Source organism: Perca flavescens, chromosome 21 (genome assembly GCF_004354835.1).
Source record: "Perca flavescens isolate YP-PL-M2 chromosome 21, PFLA_1.0, whole genome shotgun sequence".
NCBI lineage: Eukaryota > Metazoa > Chordata > Actinopteri > Perciformes > Percidae > Perca > Perca flavescens.
Genome location: NC_041351.1, coordinates 12,165,868 through 12,183,567, shown reverse-complemented (window position 1 = coordinate 12,183,567; position 17,700 = coordinate 12,165,868). Strand labels below are relative to the sequence as shown.

General features: G+C 36.3%; 1 protein-coding gene across 1 annotated transcript in view; it reads right to left on the bottom strand.

The window, feature by feature from the left end:
* Positions 1 to 2,230: 2,230 nt before the first annotated feature.
* Positions 2,231 to 17,700, bottom strand: part of LOC114548337 (calcium-activated potassium channel subunit alpha-1) — a 94,459-nt gene continuing 78,989 nt past the window's right edge. The window contains exons 22-31 of the mRNA XM_028568224.1: positions 16,560 to 16,683; positions 15,956 to 16,180; positions 14,823 to 15,015; positions 13,792 to 13,905; positions 12,402 to 12,532; positions 11,492 to 11,686; positions 10,910 to 11,028; positions 10,557 to 10,778; positions 7,734 to 7,735; positions 2,231 to 3,136 (exon numbers count right to left, since the gene is read on the bottom strand). Coding sequence (XP_028424025.1) covers positions 2,985 to 3,136; positions 7,734 to 7,735; positions 10,557 to 10,778; positions 10,910 to 11,028; positions 11,492 to 11,686; positions 12,402 to 12,532; positions 13,792 to 13,905; positions 14,823 to 15,015; positions 15,956 to 16,180; positions 16,560 to 16,683 — 1,477 coding nt within the window. The 3' untranslated portion in view covers positions 2,231 to 2,984. The remainder of the gene's footprint in view (positions 3,137 to 7,733; positions 7,736 to 10,556; positions 10,779 to 10,909; positions 11,029 to 11,491; positions 11,687 to 12,401; positions 12,533 to 13,791; positions 13,906 to 14,822; positions 15,016 to 15,955; positions 16,181 to 16,559; positions 16,684 to 17,700) is intronic.

Sequence of the window (17,700 nt, the reverse complement as noted above, 5' to 3'; positions counted from 1 at the left end):
ATTTTCTTTAAAATCTAATCACAATTTTATTTTATTTTTTCCAAATTAGCTTAGCTTAGCTACAATCCTCCCCTGGTTAGGAATCACTTAGCTACAGGTTGGCTGTCAAAAACCATACTTGAATATGGTTAGATGACACTACAGTTACATTTTACATCACGTCCCTCATTTGTTTCTCCTCTGGGTTGCAGTTTAATATTACTGAGCTAGAAAATCTGTAGTAATCATTACGATTCAACTCAACCAATGAGATTATTTCTTTTAGTTCCTTGTTAACTTATATGCAACATTGGTTGATAATTAACCTTAATTATTGAGGCAATTGCCATCATAATTTGACAGAGAACATTTATAATTATGCCTAGCACATCACTGCATAGAATCTTTATTAAAAATCCATTTAAATTAACAGATTTCCTTACAGTTGATAAAGTAATCGGGTGTGATGGCTACATGTTTGTTTACTAAGAAGGTGACACTGCCGCTGGCAGGAGGATCAGGGAAATCAGCGGCCTCTCTGTGAGGTGTTAGACTGTAAATATTATTGGTATGCTGACAGTCTCCCACAGCGCCATGGTGTGTAAAATTGTTAACAGGCAACATGATAGGCCCTCTCCATCCCCGAGGTGAGAATGTGGAGAGTGTTTTTATCAGCCATTATCCAGAGGGTGCACCGAGGTGTCCTGTGTTACATGATCAGTCTGGCAATCAGAAAGTACCTTATGTCATCATCAAAGGACAAGGCTAAACATAGTCCCTCTTTGATAGATACATGTATAAAATGTGGCCTACTAATGTTTTCTGTACTGAGCCTTATGTCATTAGCCATGCAGGTACAGAAACTTCCTAGAACACAATACATCAGCTTTTAATTTGTGAAAATACAAAATGAAATCATGTACAATTTTATGTACAAGCCTATTTGTACAAGACAATAAACAGTATTTATTATTGGGTATTATTATGACATAGTCAGTAATATCAACTTAGCACAGTCGCATTGTATCCACAAGTCAATGTGCTAAAAATAAATTCACAAAACAATACAAACTAGACTGTAATGCTGAATGTCTTTCAACCCCACAGGTACAGTCAAACAAGAACACACTAGAAAGAAATAGTTTACATTAAGCTTTACAGATTTCTTTGAAGAGTACATAAAATGAATTGCTATCAGGCTCTGCTATTGAAGATGGATCATTTAAAAATAGTTTTAAGACTTCAAATTATTTACTACAGTTCTAGTTATCTCCAGGGAATTACAACCTTGTATTAAGAAATTCAAAGACAAGTATTTAAAAGAATGGTCTTTGAGTAAAGAGGAAGGTACATTTCTCAGTCACACAGCAGAAGTAAAGTTTGCTTAAATTCAGCTAAACTAGAAGCCTCTTTTCGCAACAGTGGGTCTTCGGAGTCCTCCGTTGGCTTCAGCACTGCCTGGCACATTGCTGGCACTGAGGGATGGATGGTTTAGATGTTCTCTGTGCCTGTAAAAATTTCACAGCCTCTTTCTTTTCTCATCCAACATGAGTCCTAGCCTGGACTGTGACACATCCTCTGGATTAGGCTTGAGTTTGTTTTTAGTTTTTTTACCTTTCTTTCCCCTTCATTGATTCTGAACTAAAGTGACAACAGTGCCAATATAGCTATGTTTTATAATTTAAATAAGACAAGATTAATAACCACTCTGCATTCTGGACTCATGAATGTACAAATGATCTGTGCTTCATTAGGTGTTTGTTTTATGAATGAATCAGATATAATTGATCACCAAGATGAACACATAAATAGCCAAAATAACATTTTATGATAGAGCTGTTTTTCATGTATCTACAAAAAGCATGAACATGTCTGAGTATGGCATTAAGATTGGTCATGGAGAACATAAGAGTGCTTAATGGTCTCCAATACAATCCTGTGTCAGGCAGTGCTTCCAACCAAAGAAGGACTTAAAGACTTAAAGATGCCCACTTTATGCGATATGAAGCTTTCACATTCAACCTATCTACAGTCTTATTATGTGGTGCCATGCTATATCATAGTATTTAGCTTTGCTGTCTATGTTGTCTTAGGTAAATGAATATCTATGTCACTGTATTATAAACTGTATATTATGATTATAAATCTGAATTTGTTGGTCGACAACAAAACAGCTCTATCATATTTGGCTATTGTCAAAAAGATTAAAAAAGAATATTCCTAACGTTTTACCCCTGGAGAAACTTTGCAGATCTATACTTAAAAGCTTTACTTAATACGATTTCTGGGATTTTGGACATTGCAACCAAATCGCAACATGAAATAACTTATAACAAACGACTCAAAAAGGCAAAGATAAGACAAATATAAATTGATAAAGATAAGGCTGGAGCCAAATGCCATTTACACATGGACACTGGCCATCTTAACTGTCACAAATGTTGTGAATTAGCTCCAAATGGCAAAGGAATCACTGAGTCAGTCACTAACAATGCCATTGTGGTGGGATTACAGCTCGATGTAAAATACACATCTTAACATACTGTACAGAATAACTCTGCAACACCAGGTTAAGTCAATGTAGTAGTAGTAGTAGTATTAGTGTTCATCAGCAGTTAAAAATGCAACCTTTACAATAGCAAAACTTGATCCAGTTATAATAATCATCTCTTTAAGTAGTAGTAGTTATTTTTACATTGCTCCTTCAAGTGACACTCATTCCCCAAAATGGAACAAAAAGTCATGGAGTCTGGTCACCATTAAAGATTAGCTATGCAACTAATAGTTGAGTGGTTGAGACATTTAACTATGATTGTCTTCATGTATATTTCTTGTATGATTATAAATCTGCTTGTACAATAAGCTGCAGAGGTAAATGAGGAAAGCAGTTTGTGTTAGTCTCATCTTCGTCAATTAATGATTTATGTTTGCAGATGAGAAGATCACCTGAATCCCAGTCTGACAACTACACGATGAGTCTTCTGGGAGTCCAGATGTCCAGAAGCTCAGCACTCATCTTCTGCTTCTCTGATGGTTGGAATCAAGCTGCTTGTGGATTTATACTGACTGACTTGGTTGATGGCGAGCTTATTCACAGGCTTGATCTGCATGGTCCTCAGGTGGGTATTCTCTGGCTCATCTGTAAACCATGTCTTTTCTGAGAAAGAGGCAAAATCATACAGAGACAAAGAAGAGGGACAGTTAATGCTACATGGACATCCATTACAATGTCAGTGTTTGTTTTTCAAGTGCACACAGAACATAGGGAGGACATTGTATATTTTAAAAGAAATACTCATTTTAATTGATTTTGTAGAAAGAAATTCTGACATGATAAAAATATGCTCCAAGATGAGTTTTTTTGAATGGCGAATAAGTGTCAGTGTCCCAGAGAATGACCTCTAATGTCACTCATCTCATTGCCAAAAATGTTTATATATATTTATACCATACGGACATTTAAGCATGCTGTTTTGTTGGGTCAGCAGACATGCAGGTCACCAGTTAAACAAAGTCTGTTTTATTATACGTCAATGTACCAAATTAGAAGTTAATACTTTTAACTTCACAGTCCATACTGTCAAGGGTTTTATCTTTTGGAGGGGCTTCAGGCTTTTGGCATGATGCAACTTTCTTTTCTTTTAAAAGGAAATGGATAGTCTGGCATTTTATATCGCTGGTGATTCATCCACTTGGCAATGTCCATGGTCATGCATTTTCATCAACATGACTTAAGGCAGTGGTGCAGTACATTAACACATATGCCAGTAGATTCATGTTGCCAATAATAAAACATCACTTGATCCAGAATAAAGTGAAGTAGCATCAAACCATTTAGTTTCAATCACATTCTACAGTCAAACCTACAGTGAGATGTATTGCATAGGTCATAACTATGCAGTCCTGATGCAGTAATTTGGAAACCCTAAACTACTTGGCTTTCATTCTGAAGGCAAAATGTCAGCAAGGACATGACCATATTCAATGCATTATTTAATATCATGCATAATCATTCACATCCATACCTTGGCCCACTCTATTCATCCTTGTTGCACTTTGGAAAAAGAAAGTGGTACACTAAATGTAAGCTAAATGGGAAATACTAATATGACCATTAATAACAGAAACTGCACAGCATAATGATCAAAGGTATAAAAACAGCAGATGCTTTCATTACATATGGATGTGGAGTAGGTTACAACAGTAGGGGTTGACCAACAACTCAAAAATAAAGAAAACAGAACATGTAGTCTATCATGTCAGAAAACCTTTAAGTGCCATTTCTATGCATTTAGCCACTGTAGCATGTGTCAAGCAGCCATATTGTATCCATGCCTGTTGCCAAAGCAATTGAAAGGATGATGTCCATGTTTTAGATGTAATTCAGAAACCCAATGAGCAGCATGCAGCTAACACAGCAAATGTGTAATATAATATACTTTGATCAGCACAAAACAAGCAACTTCAGGGAGAAATAAATGTATTTCTGTAAAATTTGCAATGCAAATGATTTTGTGCAGCTGAACATGTTTTTTTCTTCAAATAGGAACAGATTACTAACCATAGAAAGCTTGTAGTGTTCATTCAGCAGCTGTGAAAATGTAACATGCTCATATATTTTTTGAATGAACAATCGAAGAATAATTGAATGTGAAAATGTTCCCCTGGAAACAATATTATATTACAAAGTACTTGGAGAACGCATACCTCCGCCAATTCTGCGAAATCCTCTAAATGTGTCAGTGATAGAAAATGTTTGGATATTTGTAATCAAAATACACACAGAGATGGACAATAATGCTTATTAACAATAGCAGCCGCGATATTTGGGGAAAAGAAACCTACATCCAGTCTGGGAATACTACATTGTACGTTGTAATGAGTTAAGGCCATTTAAATTTGTCATGTTGCTGTATTGCCAACCATAGTCACAAACCGCTCTTTGTGTGTTTGTATCTATACAGAAAACAACAGTTTGGCATTTCCAGTCTTCGTTGAGTATCTGGTTCCGGTCCTATATGCTGTAAGGTGCCAGTCCAAGTCCATATTTTTGCTGGAGGACTTCACAGCTAAGGTGGGAAACCTATAGGAGGTTATTGGGAGGATCTTGTCCTCAATGAGCTTTTAGTAAACTCAGAATTGGTCAGGGTCTCAAAAAGTATTGAAAGTATTCAATTTTGTACAATTGTTTACGATATGTCTATTTGTCCGAAGAGGTTGTATGTGGTTCTATATACTATGACATTTCTTTTAAACATTTTTTTTATAATATTTTTATGACATACTCTCTGATGACTTGTTTTTATTACAGTATTATGACATTTTTATGACATAGTATAGTATGCTATAAAAAAGTCATAAACTCATGGTATGACATTTTTTCATGACATACTATATTATGACTTTTATGTCATACTATAATGCAACAAGTCCTTCAAACCATACAACGATGTAAGTTTCGACATACTATACTATGACTTTTTTCTGATTTTTTTCAACTTAATATACTATGACTTTTGTATGACTTTTTCGACATACTATACTATGACTTTTTTCTAACGTTTATTACATACTATACTATGACTTTTTTATGACTTTTTTTCAACATACTATATTATGACTTTTTTCCCCGACATACAATACTATGACTTTTTTGACGTACTATTCTGTCTTTTTAACGACTTTTTTCTGCTTACTATACTGTGAATTTTTAATAACATTTCATCACATACATGACTATTTTCGACCTACTATACTATGACTTTTTTTATGATTTTTCTGAAATACTATGAAATTTTTAGGACTTTTTTTTTGACATACTATACTATGATTTTTTTTTTGATTACTTTTTCGACGTACTATACTATGCCTTTTTGCAAAATACTCTACTATGACATTTTTCAAAAAGGCTTTCTTCATGCATTTTATTTGGACAGTAGAGGGAAGACATTCAGCAGGGTGTCCAGGCTGGAATCAACCCTGGCAGCTGTGATTAGAATTGAGCCTTAATGGTACACACCTTACCCATTGAGCTACTGGGGTGTTCAGTAAGACTTTTTTTGACATACTATACTATGACTTTTTTTTGACATACTATTCTGTCTTTTTTACGACTTTTTTCAACATACTATACTATGACTTTTTAATAACTTTTTATGACATACTATACTATGACTATTTGACATACTATACTATGACTTTTTATGATTTTTTTTTTTGTCATACTATACTATGATTTTTTATAGATTTTTTTCGACATACTATGACTTTTTTCGACATACTGTACTATGACTTTATGATTTTTTTTACGACATACTATACTAGGACATTTTTCAAAAAGGTTTTCTTCAGGCATTTTATTTGGTCAGAAACAGACATTCAGCAGGGTGTCCAGGGCTGGAATTGAACCTTAGTAGCTGTGATTGGAAGTGAGCCTTAATGGTACACACCATACCCATTGAGCTACTGGGGTTTATAAAACTTTTACAGTTTACTACACAATTACTTTTTATGACTTTTTTTCAACATACTATACTATGACTTTTTCCCCCGACATACTATACTATGACTTTTTTTTGACATACTATACTATGACTTTTTTCTGCATACTATATTGTGAATTTTTAATAACATTTCATCACATACATGACTATTTTCGACATACTATACTATGACTTTTTTTATGATTTTTCTGAAATACTATGACATTTTTAGGACTTTTTTTTTTTTTTTCGATGACTTTTTCGACGTACTATACTATGCCTTTTTTCAAAATACTATACTATGACATTTTTCAAAAAGGCTTTCTTCATGCATTTTATTTGGACAGTAGAGGGAAGACATTCAGCAGGGTGTCCAGGCTGGAATCAACCCTGGCAGCTGTGATTAGAATTGAATCTTAATGGTACACACCATACCCATTGAGCTACTGGGGTGTTCAGTAAGACTTTTTTTCTACATACTATACTATGACTTTTTTTTGACATACTATTCTGTCTTTTTTATGACTTTTTTCAACATACTATACTATGACTTTTTAATAACTTTTTATGACATACTATACTATGACTTTTTTATGATTTTTTTCGTCATACTATACTATGATTTTTTAAAGATTTTTTTTGACATACTATGACTTTTTTAAAATCTTTTTTCGACATACTATACTATGACTTTATGATTTTTTTTACGACATTTTTCAAAAAGGTTTTCTTCAGGCATTTTATTTGGTCAGAAACAGACATTCAGCAGGGTGTCCAGGGCTGGAATTGAACCTTGGTAGCTGTGATTGGAAGTGAGCCTTAATGGTATACACCATACCCATTGAGCTACTGGGGGGTTCAGTAAGACTTTTTTCGACATACTATACTATGACTTTTTTTTGACATACTATTCTGTCTTTTTTACGACTTTTTTCAACATACTGTACTATGACTTTTTAATAACTTTTTATGACATACTATACTATGACTTTTTTATGATTTTTTTCGTCATACTATACTATGATTTTTTTAAAGATTTTTTTTGACATACTATGACTTTTTTAAAATCTTTTTACGACATACTATACTAGGACATTTTTCAAAAAGGTTTTCTTCAGGCATTTTATTTGGTCAGAAACAGACATTCAGCAGGGTGTCCAGGGCTGGAATTGAACCTTGGTAGCTGTGATTGGAAGTGAGCCTTAATGGTACACACCATACACATTGAGCTACTGGGGTTTATAAAACTTTTACAGTTTACTACACAATTACTTCTTATGACTTTTTTTCAACATACTATACTATGACTTTTTTCCCCGACATACTATACTATGACTTTTTTCCCCGACATACTATACTATGACTTTTTTCTGCATACTATACTGTGAATTTTTAATAACCTTTCATCACATACATGACTATTTTCGACATACTATACTATGACTTTTTTTATGATTTTTCTGAAATACTATGAAATTTTTAGGACTTTTTTTTTTCGATGACTTTTTCGACGTACTATACTATGCCTTTTTTCAAAATACTATACTATGACATTTTTCAAAAAGACTTACTACACAATTACTTTTTAGTGATTTTTTTTGACATACTATAACTTTTTTATAATATTTTTAATATACTTTGCCTTTTTTAACAAACTATACTAAAACATTTTTCAAAAATGTTTTCTTCAGGCATTATATTTGAACAGGAAGACATTCAGCAGGGTGTCCAGGCTGGAATCGAACCCTGGCAGCTGTGATTAGAATTAAGCCATAATGGTACACACCCTACCCATTGGGGTGTCCAGTAAGGCTGTTTTCTACATACTCTGACTTTTTTCGACATACTATACAATAACTTTTTATGATTTCTTTTGACACACTATACTATGATTTTTTTTTGACATATTATACTATGACTTTTTTATATCTTTTCATGACATACTATAACAAAAGTAACTATTTTTTATGACTATTTTTACATACTATGACTTTTTTCTAAATACTATGCTATGACTTTTTCAAACATACTATATGCTGTGACTTTAATAAACTTTTTTTATGATTTTTTTTTTCGAAATACCATACTATGACTTTTTAATGTTTTTTTTTCGACATACTATACTATGACTTTTTTTTAAATACTATAACATGTTTATCTTTGACATTTTGATGTCTTTTTATGACATACTATACTCTGACATTTTTCATCATACTATGACTTTTTCAACCTATTATTCTATGACTTTTTTTTTTATAACTGACATAATATACTATGACTTTAATGATTTTTTTCGAAATACATTTTTATGACAAACTATGATTATAATGGCTCAAATGTCAATGAATGATAAAATCCATCACTCAATAGAAATTTAAATGAAGTTTATAAAAGGCACCCTTGATTGAAATTTTACAGAAGGCTTTGTAGACTACAAAAATAATCGACCATTAAAATTGGCAAACAACCTAAATAAACAAGGTTACATCTCTTGCCTTCTGTTGCATGTCCACCTTCATCATTTCACCCACAGGTGAACAATCACCTTCTTGGTGTCTTATGGATGTATCTTTATCAAGTGCTGGGGCTCTTGTATTGAGGCATTCAGTCCTTGTATAACTGGAGAGGGAGCTGTGTCTATATTTTCGACAATAAATCAAGCGCGTTCTGCACTGGGCTCCACTAAAGATCTGGTATAGTGACTTTAGGGCTCGACATCTGGCTTTTTGCTGATGATGCAGTTGTGCTTGCTTCTTTGAACCATGACCCTCAGAAAACACTGGGGCAGTTGCTTATTATCAAGTTTCTGGTAATCCAAAAAGTAAGAATAACCATGTTGTTAGACGTTCACTAAAATGGCAAAAAAAAAAAAAAGTTTAGCAAATTTAAAATAATATTGAAATGTGACATTCATATGTGAAGACAATGTAATTATAATAGTGGTGTAACTTTATTAATAACTGACATTTTCTACTTCCAAATATCTTGACATAATTAATACTTCATGGTGGCAAGATTAAAATAGAAATCAAAAGGCATTAAAAGAAAAAGCTGTTCAGTATTTCATAGACATGACACACTATGAACTTTTAAGACAGAATTTAAAGTGCAGTTCAAGTACAATACGGTTCATTTTTAATTTAAACAAAACAAACAAGTTTCAACAGAGCAAAACTTGTAATGTTATAAAATAGAGAAACCAAGTGACCTTTATCACAGATGTGAGTTATTAACACAAGAAAGCACAGTATAAGTAAAAGGTCTGGAAATGTTTGCCAATTCCTACTCTGAGGGGACATGTATTGTATTTTGTGTTGGCCAATATCACACAAATTATTTTTGCTTTAAGGGCCCTTCTTTCACAATTTAATTGGACTTAGTTGTAGAAACAAACACTACATACCCTCTTTCTATGTGGCTCACAAAGTTCACTATAAACAAAATGTTATCTGTTGACATCTTGCTTTTGGATAGGTTTCTAAAATAACAGAAAAGACTGTTACATCATGACAGAATTACTCACAGCCCCAGTAAAAGTTTACTGTGGTCCTTGGCATAAGAAATATACACGTACGGAAAAATTCAGAACCAAAGTAACAACCAATGGATGGAAAGAAACTTCAAAAAGACAGAAGCCCTTTGTGGTTGCCTACACTGCCTTATGGCCCTGCTCAATGGGCAAACCACACTGTTGTGTACTACATGGGGTTGATTAATGCAAACTTAAGCCCTATTCGCAGAGATACTAATTCACACAGGGCTAATATTACACACAACCTCTGTGTTTGGTGAAATGTGGTAGTAATTGTAACGGTGAAATTTTTACATGACAAATTACAGACATGGCAGATTTGCACGGGATTAAGCTCACAGACCATCTCTGCAATTATTACAAATTACTAGAGGTCCCCAGGTAATACTAGTCCTGTAAGAATAGGGCTAAAGACATACAAGTAACACATACATAAACATTCAGACAAACATCGACACCCAGACATGTTACAGTCTGTTTGCAAAAGGACACACAGGACAGTAACTGTTGGCAGGCACGGTTCACAGACAAAGACAGTCAGAGAGCTTTAGAGGGGCACATACTTTTGTTTGTCTCGTGAGTCCCTGCTTTTGGCGCGGTTGGTGCGGTTGGTGGCTGGGATAGAGTGGACAGAGGAGCTCTTTTTGCTGGAGGAATGGGATGAATGGGAAGAGTGGGAGAGGCTGGCTCGAGACTGGCCAGCGTTGTGGTCAAACTGCATCAGGCAGAATATCAGGTCTGAGGGCACCAGCTCAAACGCATATGGTGGATTGGTTATGACATACCTTGAGGAGGGAGGGAGGGAGGGAGAGAGAGAGAGAGCAGATGGGAGGCCAGTTCCAAATTTAGTAAAGGTTGAGAAAATTGTGGCTGTTTTGATTATCTAAATGCAAACTCACATAAGATCCATACTCACCGTTTGGTACATTGGCTTTGTGCGTTAAGATGTGCGTCTCGTAACCGATAGATGCCAAAGCACAACATGTTGTATGTTTTCAGGGCTTTACAAAACAGGTCACCATAACAACCACCATCCTGCAATACAGGGACAAAAAAAACTGTAGTACACAATTTGTATTTTAACAAAAGCAACACTTTAAAAATGAGTCCTGAACTGATAATTGTTTATCTGACAGATGGTAATTTAATTAGATTTAAACCATGTGTGCACTCTTTAGATAATCCTAAAAGCTTTGCCACACCAGCATTCAAAACAACAACAAATTCGCAATCAGTGGATACTCACTTTTTAAAATTGGATAACATATTATATATGGCTATGGTCATATTGTATGAATATAAAATGTAATGTTGCGCCAATACACTTATTTGAGGATGACTGGATTGGATCAAAATAATTTCAATGTCAAAGAACTCCCCTATTTTCACTGTAATTTATCTCAGCTCTTAATCACAGCTGTCACTGTTAGTCTGAATCCTTTCACTAAAACAGTCAAAGATGTGCTTAGCCCTTGGGTGACAAAGACCAGCCACTTACCCCGAGGTCGGCGAAGGGCCCGTCGTACAAGGCCAGCTGTGCCACACGACACCTGTCCCTGTTCGCCAGTGTCTGTGGCGTGCTGTAGCCGCCCCGTAACGCATTCTCCTCTGCCAGCAGCCCCTCCAGCTCCGGCGTTGCCCCGCCTGTTACCAACGTCCGGATCAAGGTGAGGATATTATCATTGAAGTATGTCTAAAGGAATGAAGGTAAGGAGGGGGTAAATCCTTCAGCAAACACCACCAAAGTCACAACTGAACCTTCTGAATGTGCCAGCCAACCCTGCTCTGTTTTGTCACATTGCTCTGCAGACTGAGTGAAAAGACAGGAGAATCCAATTGTTGCAGGTTACTCTCACTCCCATCAGAGAAAGACCCAGGAAGTACATGCACACAATAAATAGACAATTATTTGAATTATTTTTACAAAAGCCTGAAGATGCACTTTACTCAGTGAAGTTGCTGTTTTTGTAATTCCAACTAGTTACTGCTTTGTTGATTTTAACAAGGGCAAATGACTGCACCACAGTCTCTTGTCTCCCTGCTTGTGCAGCACAGTGACATCTCCCTTGGCTGCGGACAGCACTATTGACTAAGATGATGGATGAGGGCTGTCCATTAGGTAGCATTACCTTTGTCTACACTGGAGCGCACTTGAAGGCAGCTTTGTTCTAACCTCACTCAAACTGAAAGGCAGACAAGTGAAGCCATCATACCTAGTAGAAAATCCAGTCTTGTCAACTATTGTTTTAATGTGAGCAGAGTGCGTGTGTGTGTGTGTGTGTGTGTGTGTGTGTGTGTGTCAAACAGCTTTTTTTGCATATCACTGACAGATATTACAATATATCACTGCACAAAAACCTCTAGCATAAGATAATATAGTCTGTAACATTTCATTAATTCTGACTTACAGCACTCATTAAGGAATCCAGCACACTGACGGCGAAGGCTGTCCCACAAGCAAAAGGCTGAGTCAGGTATAACTCTGTGTCAGGGTCGTCATCATCATCTTGGTCCAGGAACTGAACGTTAGAGTCATTTACTATGGAGGTAAATATGTAAATTCCATCACTTATTTTAAATTCTTCATGTTCATTTTCTGCACCACAAACCAGATCTCATGGAATTATAATAATATATAATAATTATTACAAATTCTTGATTCACATGAAGTGGAGGACATAGTGGTTGTGCACAATCATCAGAAGCTGCAGATATGGACTGTATCAGAAATATGTGTGTGGTTTGACAAATTTTCCTTAATTCCTTCGTTCCGAATTTGGACAAAATTGTAGTCTCTTTTAAGCGACTGAAATGAAACTGTGTCTGGTATTTGTGTTCAGCCTTGTGGCCAACTTGCCTCTGCCACATTCCATATCCAGGCCATGCACACTCATGACACCATGCATACTGTCAAAGCTTCAGGCCTTGATTCAAAGTTCTCCTGAAGTCAGTATCAGAAATACCAATATGCCATTGTTTGTCTTGTAAATCCAAGTCAGAACTTCCAATTACTCGTACTTGCATGTCAAAACAAATGAAAGTATCTCATTGCCCCAGAACCTTCTTTGAAGATGTCTTTGAGCACAAAACACATGCAGTAGCTGGAAGAAAGTAATGATGTAAAATGTAGTTGGAAAACTGCTACTTCTGTGAGGACAGAAATAAATGTCAGTCACATCGACAGGGCTGAGATGAAAGAAGGGCACGGGCCAGAGAATGTGATCCGACAGAAGATGCTATGAAAACAGCCACAAGGTCTTCTTGGGGATCAAAGGCCTCGTAATTCTTAGAAAAATAAAAGGGAAAAAATTTGCTTTGAGATAAGGGGCCAAAAGAAGACAGGCAATTTCAACCAGAACCAAGGGTAAAATGTGCTCAAAGTGATGCCATGGGAATGGACTGAGCCTCTTGTGCAGCAAGAGAAATCAAAGAAAGCTGATATGGAGGCAGCAGCAGTTACAACACTGCAGTACAGGCACTTCTTACCCAGCTCAGTTATTATTTGTATGCTGGTCCCACTGCTTGTATCCTGACTGAATGAAATCACAGGCAGTTTTTTGCCTGGCTTTGCTAATGGTGCTAGACAAGTGTTGAGGAAAAACAGTTATTGGAGCATGTCAACAAGAGACAAAAAAAACACACCAAAACTCAACTTTTAGTACGGTTAATGTGTTGACAGCCTCTAATTGCAAAAATTGTGTTTTCAGATTTGTTTATGACAACTTAACTGAAAAAAACATGCAACAGTAGAGCTAAGCATATCAATCAGCTGACACAAAAATACAGCAGCAAGCATACCTAGTTCGGTTATGATGGGAATATTTGCTCCAGTTGTGACAGAAGTCTGCCTCACTAATCCATGGACTGGGCTGTTTTCAGGAGAGGATCTATCCATTCCTGGTGGTGTGAAGCCTAAATAGACACACATAACATAAGCACATCGGTTAATGCAACATTCAATACTTCATCAGAGGCTACAAACAGGCATAGCAGCAGAACTAATACACCAGGGCTATTTCATCCACTGCTAAAACATAAAGTTGTTGAGTGCTATGTTACCGTATTCTTGTCAAGGTCCAATATTAGTCTATACATAATAGATGTGACATACTGCTCATTTTGTTTCCCTTAGATTGTGTCTGCATGGAGACGGAAACCTTTTACACACAAACACACAAAAAGCATGTACAGTATGGAGCCATGAAATAGAAAATAAGTGACGCAAGATTGAATTCAAATTGACTTGACATTCCTTGCTTTCCTCAAACTGGCAAGTAAGCACATTAAATCAGTGATGTTGTATGTATTATACATAGGCCGTGTTTTGACATCCATCACTTGCTGCTGACTAAGGCAAATGTGAGGTCATACATGTATTAGAGAAATAATGAAATTGGCAGGGATTCTTTTTCTCTCTTCTCAGGTCAAAAGGTTTCTAAAAGCATTTCTTTCAATGCCAGAGAATGACCAATATGAAAGGCCATCTCAAGCTTACAGAGTGCTTCAGTTGCTGTTTTGAAAGCTGTAACATGCAATATTTATAAATTATACACATTACATTTTTTTTACAAAGTAGTCCCATATACTGGAAAAAATAAAATAAAATGTGTAAGCCAGGTAAGGCCTTTGTGCCAACGCTGTGCTTGTTGCCACCTATTATGTTTGTAAAGAAACCAGTTGTTCCAGTAACCTGAGGAATAGTCAGTAGGGTTTACTGTCAAACGCAGTGACACCAGGTCAGCCACACACCACCCAGTGAGGGATATTCTCTGTGCCAGGCCTCTGTCCCTTCCAGGCAGTGCAATGAACTATGATAGGGCGCTCCTTACCTTGGGAATTAGCCTGCAAGACCCCGATGCTGTCGTCAAACAGCATGGATTTGATGTTGAGTGACGCCAAGATGCATTCTTTGTCCTGCAGTGATGCATCGTCAATATTGTTCTGATTGGCTGACAGAATGACACACATGTCACAGAGGTTGATGTTGACAGCCCTCAGATCTGCCCGGCTCAACGGTGTGCCCTTTGAGAGGAAGTGAAGGAGAGAATTTGTTATCTCACCTATATGATACAAGAGGTAAATGTAGCAACTTTTAAATTGCAGTTTTTATCCTTGAGCCTCATGTCAACCCTGTCTCCTACAAAACACTTTAATACACTACTAAATTACTTTGCCGTATATGTTCTGGAGGAAATTTAATGGAAACTTAAAGTGTTTTCCAATCCAGAAGTGTGACGCTGAACAAAAGCTATAAAGGAAATTAAGGTGTCCAATAGCTTATACACATCTTATACACATCATTATACACATCATACATACACATAGGCACACAGACACATGCACACATACATACTACGGTGTGGAAAAAGTTTGGAAAAAATGCAGAAAGGTGCAATGGTATCATAATACAATCAGTCCAGGGTAGTTTATGATCACAGGTATTTACATCCTGCATCCAACATGTTTAGGCTATTAAAACAACTGGTTAAGGAAAGATCTCGGTTTTGGTTAAATATTGAAAAAGTTGTCCTGTCTTCAAGTCAACCGTTAGTTTTTAAAAATATTAAGCCCAAACCATAATCTTTTCCTAACCTTAACCAAGTGCTTTAACTTGCTTAAGCATAATCATAAAATGCAAAAAATGTATGGCACTCAATCCAATAGTTGTTGAGATATTTCACTCAGAAACAGAAATGTCAACTCATGGTGGCACTAGAGAAAAAGTCATACGGATACATTTTTGGGTACCATGAATGTCTGTACAAAAATTCATGGCAATGAATAGTAGTAGTTAAGATATTTCAGTCCAGACCAAAGTGGTGGACGTTTTGCTACAAAACCTATTTGCCAAAGCAAATTACAATAGTTGCATATGAAAGTCCTTTTAGGAGACATGATTGTTTATTTAGTTGAACCTGACAGTAGATGAATACTTGAAACTGGTGGTTACGGTGATACTTACAGGTAAAATGGAGACCTTTGGAAAATTGTGAAGAGTCTCCCACTCCCGCTTAAGATACTCAAGTGAGCCAACAAACACGATGTGCTTCAGCTCATGGTAGTGAAAGTTGCTTGCTCTCAGAGGCATGACAAAGTTTCGGAGACCAATCAACGCCGATTTCACATCTCCAAATATACACACGACCACGTGGCCGCTCAGAACAGTCATGGCTGCCTCGCTCCGGGTCTGAGAAAGAAAGAAAGAAAGAACAAGGTGTGTTTTTTTTCTAAATTATGTTTATGACAAAGGTGGCTGAACTGGCTTCTCTAGCACATGTTAGTGCTTTCTCTTCTCTCAGTTGCCTATTCACCCAGTAAAAATATATCATGCAGTTCATGACTGCAATAGACTATGAAAGTGATTTGAAAAATGGCATATGTATTAGTACAAGAAATGTTCTAGGTACAGGGACCCCATATAGCAAATGACATGTCAAACACCTCATTACAGAGTGTTTAAGTGCCCTGTCAACCTCTGATGGTGCTTTGTGACATGACACATCTGTCAGCGGGGAGAAGAGTGTCAGGGACAAATGACGTGTACCGAGTAAAAGAGCAGAACCCACCAAGATGACCTTTTCGATGTCTTTGGATGGGCACCAGTGAAACATCCCTGTGGAGTCATATTTCTTTACATTGTCGTCCATGCTCTCAATCTGCTCGTTCCCTGGGATGAGGAGCGGATCATGTCTAAAACAACCAAAAAGACGGGGAGGGAGGGAATGAAAGAATATCGTCAGACACTGTAAATGTAGATTTAATTAACTAGTTATTGGCATTTGACTAATAAAGCTATATTATAACATGATTAACCTGAGAATATAGTTCATAGGCAGATGTACATGTTTTACAGCACCTTTCAAAACAAAATGGTGTACTACGTGGGTAAATTAAGATTAAAAAGAGATCGCAAGTTATGATAATGGAACGAGTAAAATCAGTCAATTAAAAGTGCAAAAATGAAATGCAATAAATTGTGATAAGGAAATTAAAATACTGCGCAAAATAGACGTTTTTAATTGTCAAAAACATTCATGAATATACCATCAGAATATTTAGCGATCTTCAAACAAATAAAAAGTAGCTTTTTTCCCCTCTTTGCTCATTCCTGTCAGGGGCCATCTGCAGAAATGCCAACAAAACTGCCATGTCATCAAGCAGAGTGACATCAGCAGCGGCAGCCAGGCAGAAGGAGATGGCAGCAACACACTGCGTTGACTGGCATGAGCACGGAGATGCAATTACGCCCCCTTACTGCATACAGCTTTTGACTTAGTGTGCTGCGTGGTAAAAGCTTTAACAGACCAGACTTTAAATATTTCAGCAATTTGCCCAATCATATTTGCTGTTCGAAGTGAAGGGTATTAATGTTTAAACAGAGCATCAGAACTACATAAACTAATTTCCCTAAGCGCAGTGGTGAGGTTCATCCTACCCAACACTGACCACTAAAGTGGTCTCCCGACATGAGTACCTGCTGTTGTACCAACGCTTGTTCAGTGTGATATGAGCTTTTGACAGAGCTCCTAGAGATATATTAAAATATAAGATACTCTTATGTTCACCTGTCCCCTATCTCGAGCCCCTCCCCCCTCCAAAAAATAAATAAATAGAAAAGCATAAAAACATACAATAACATACAAATTAAATTAATTTGCAAAAGAAAAAATATAAAAAATATCTATAGCTTCCTCCTAACAGAAATAA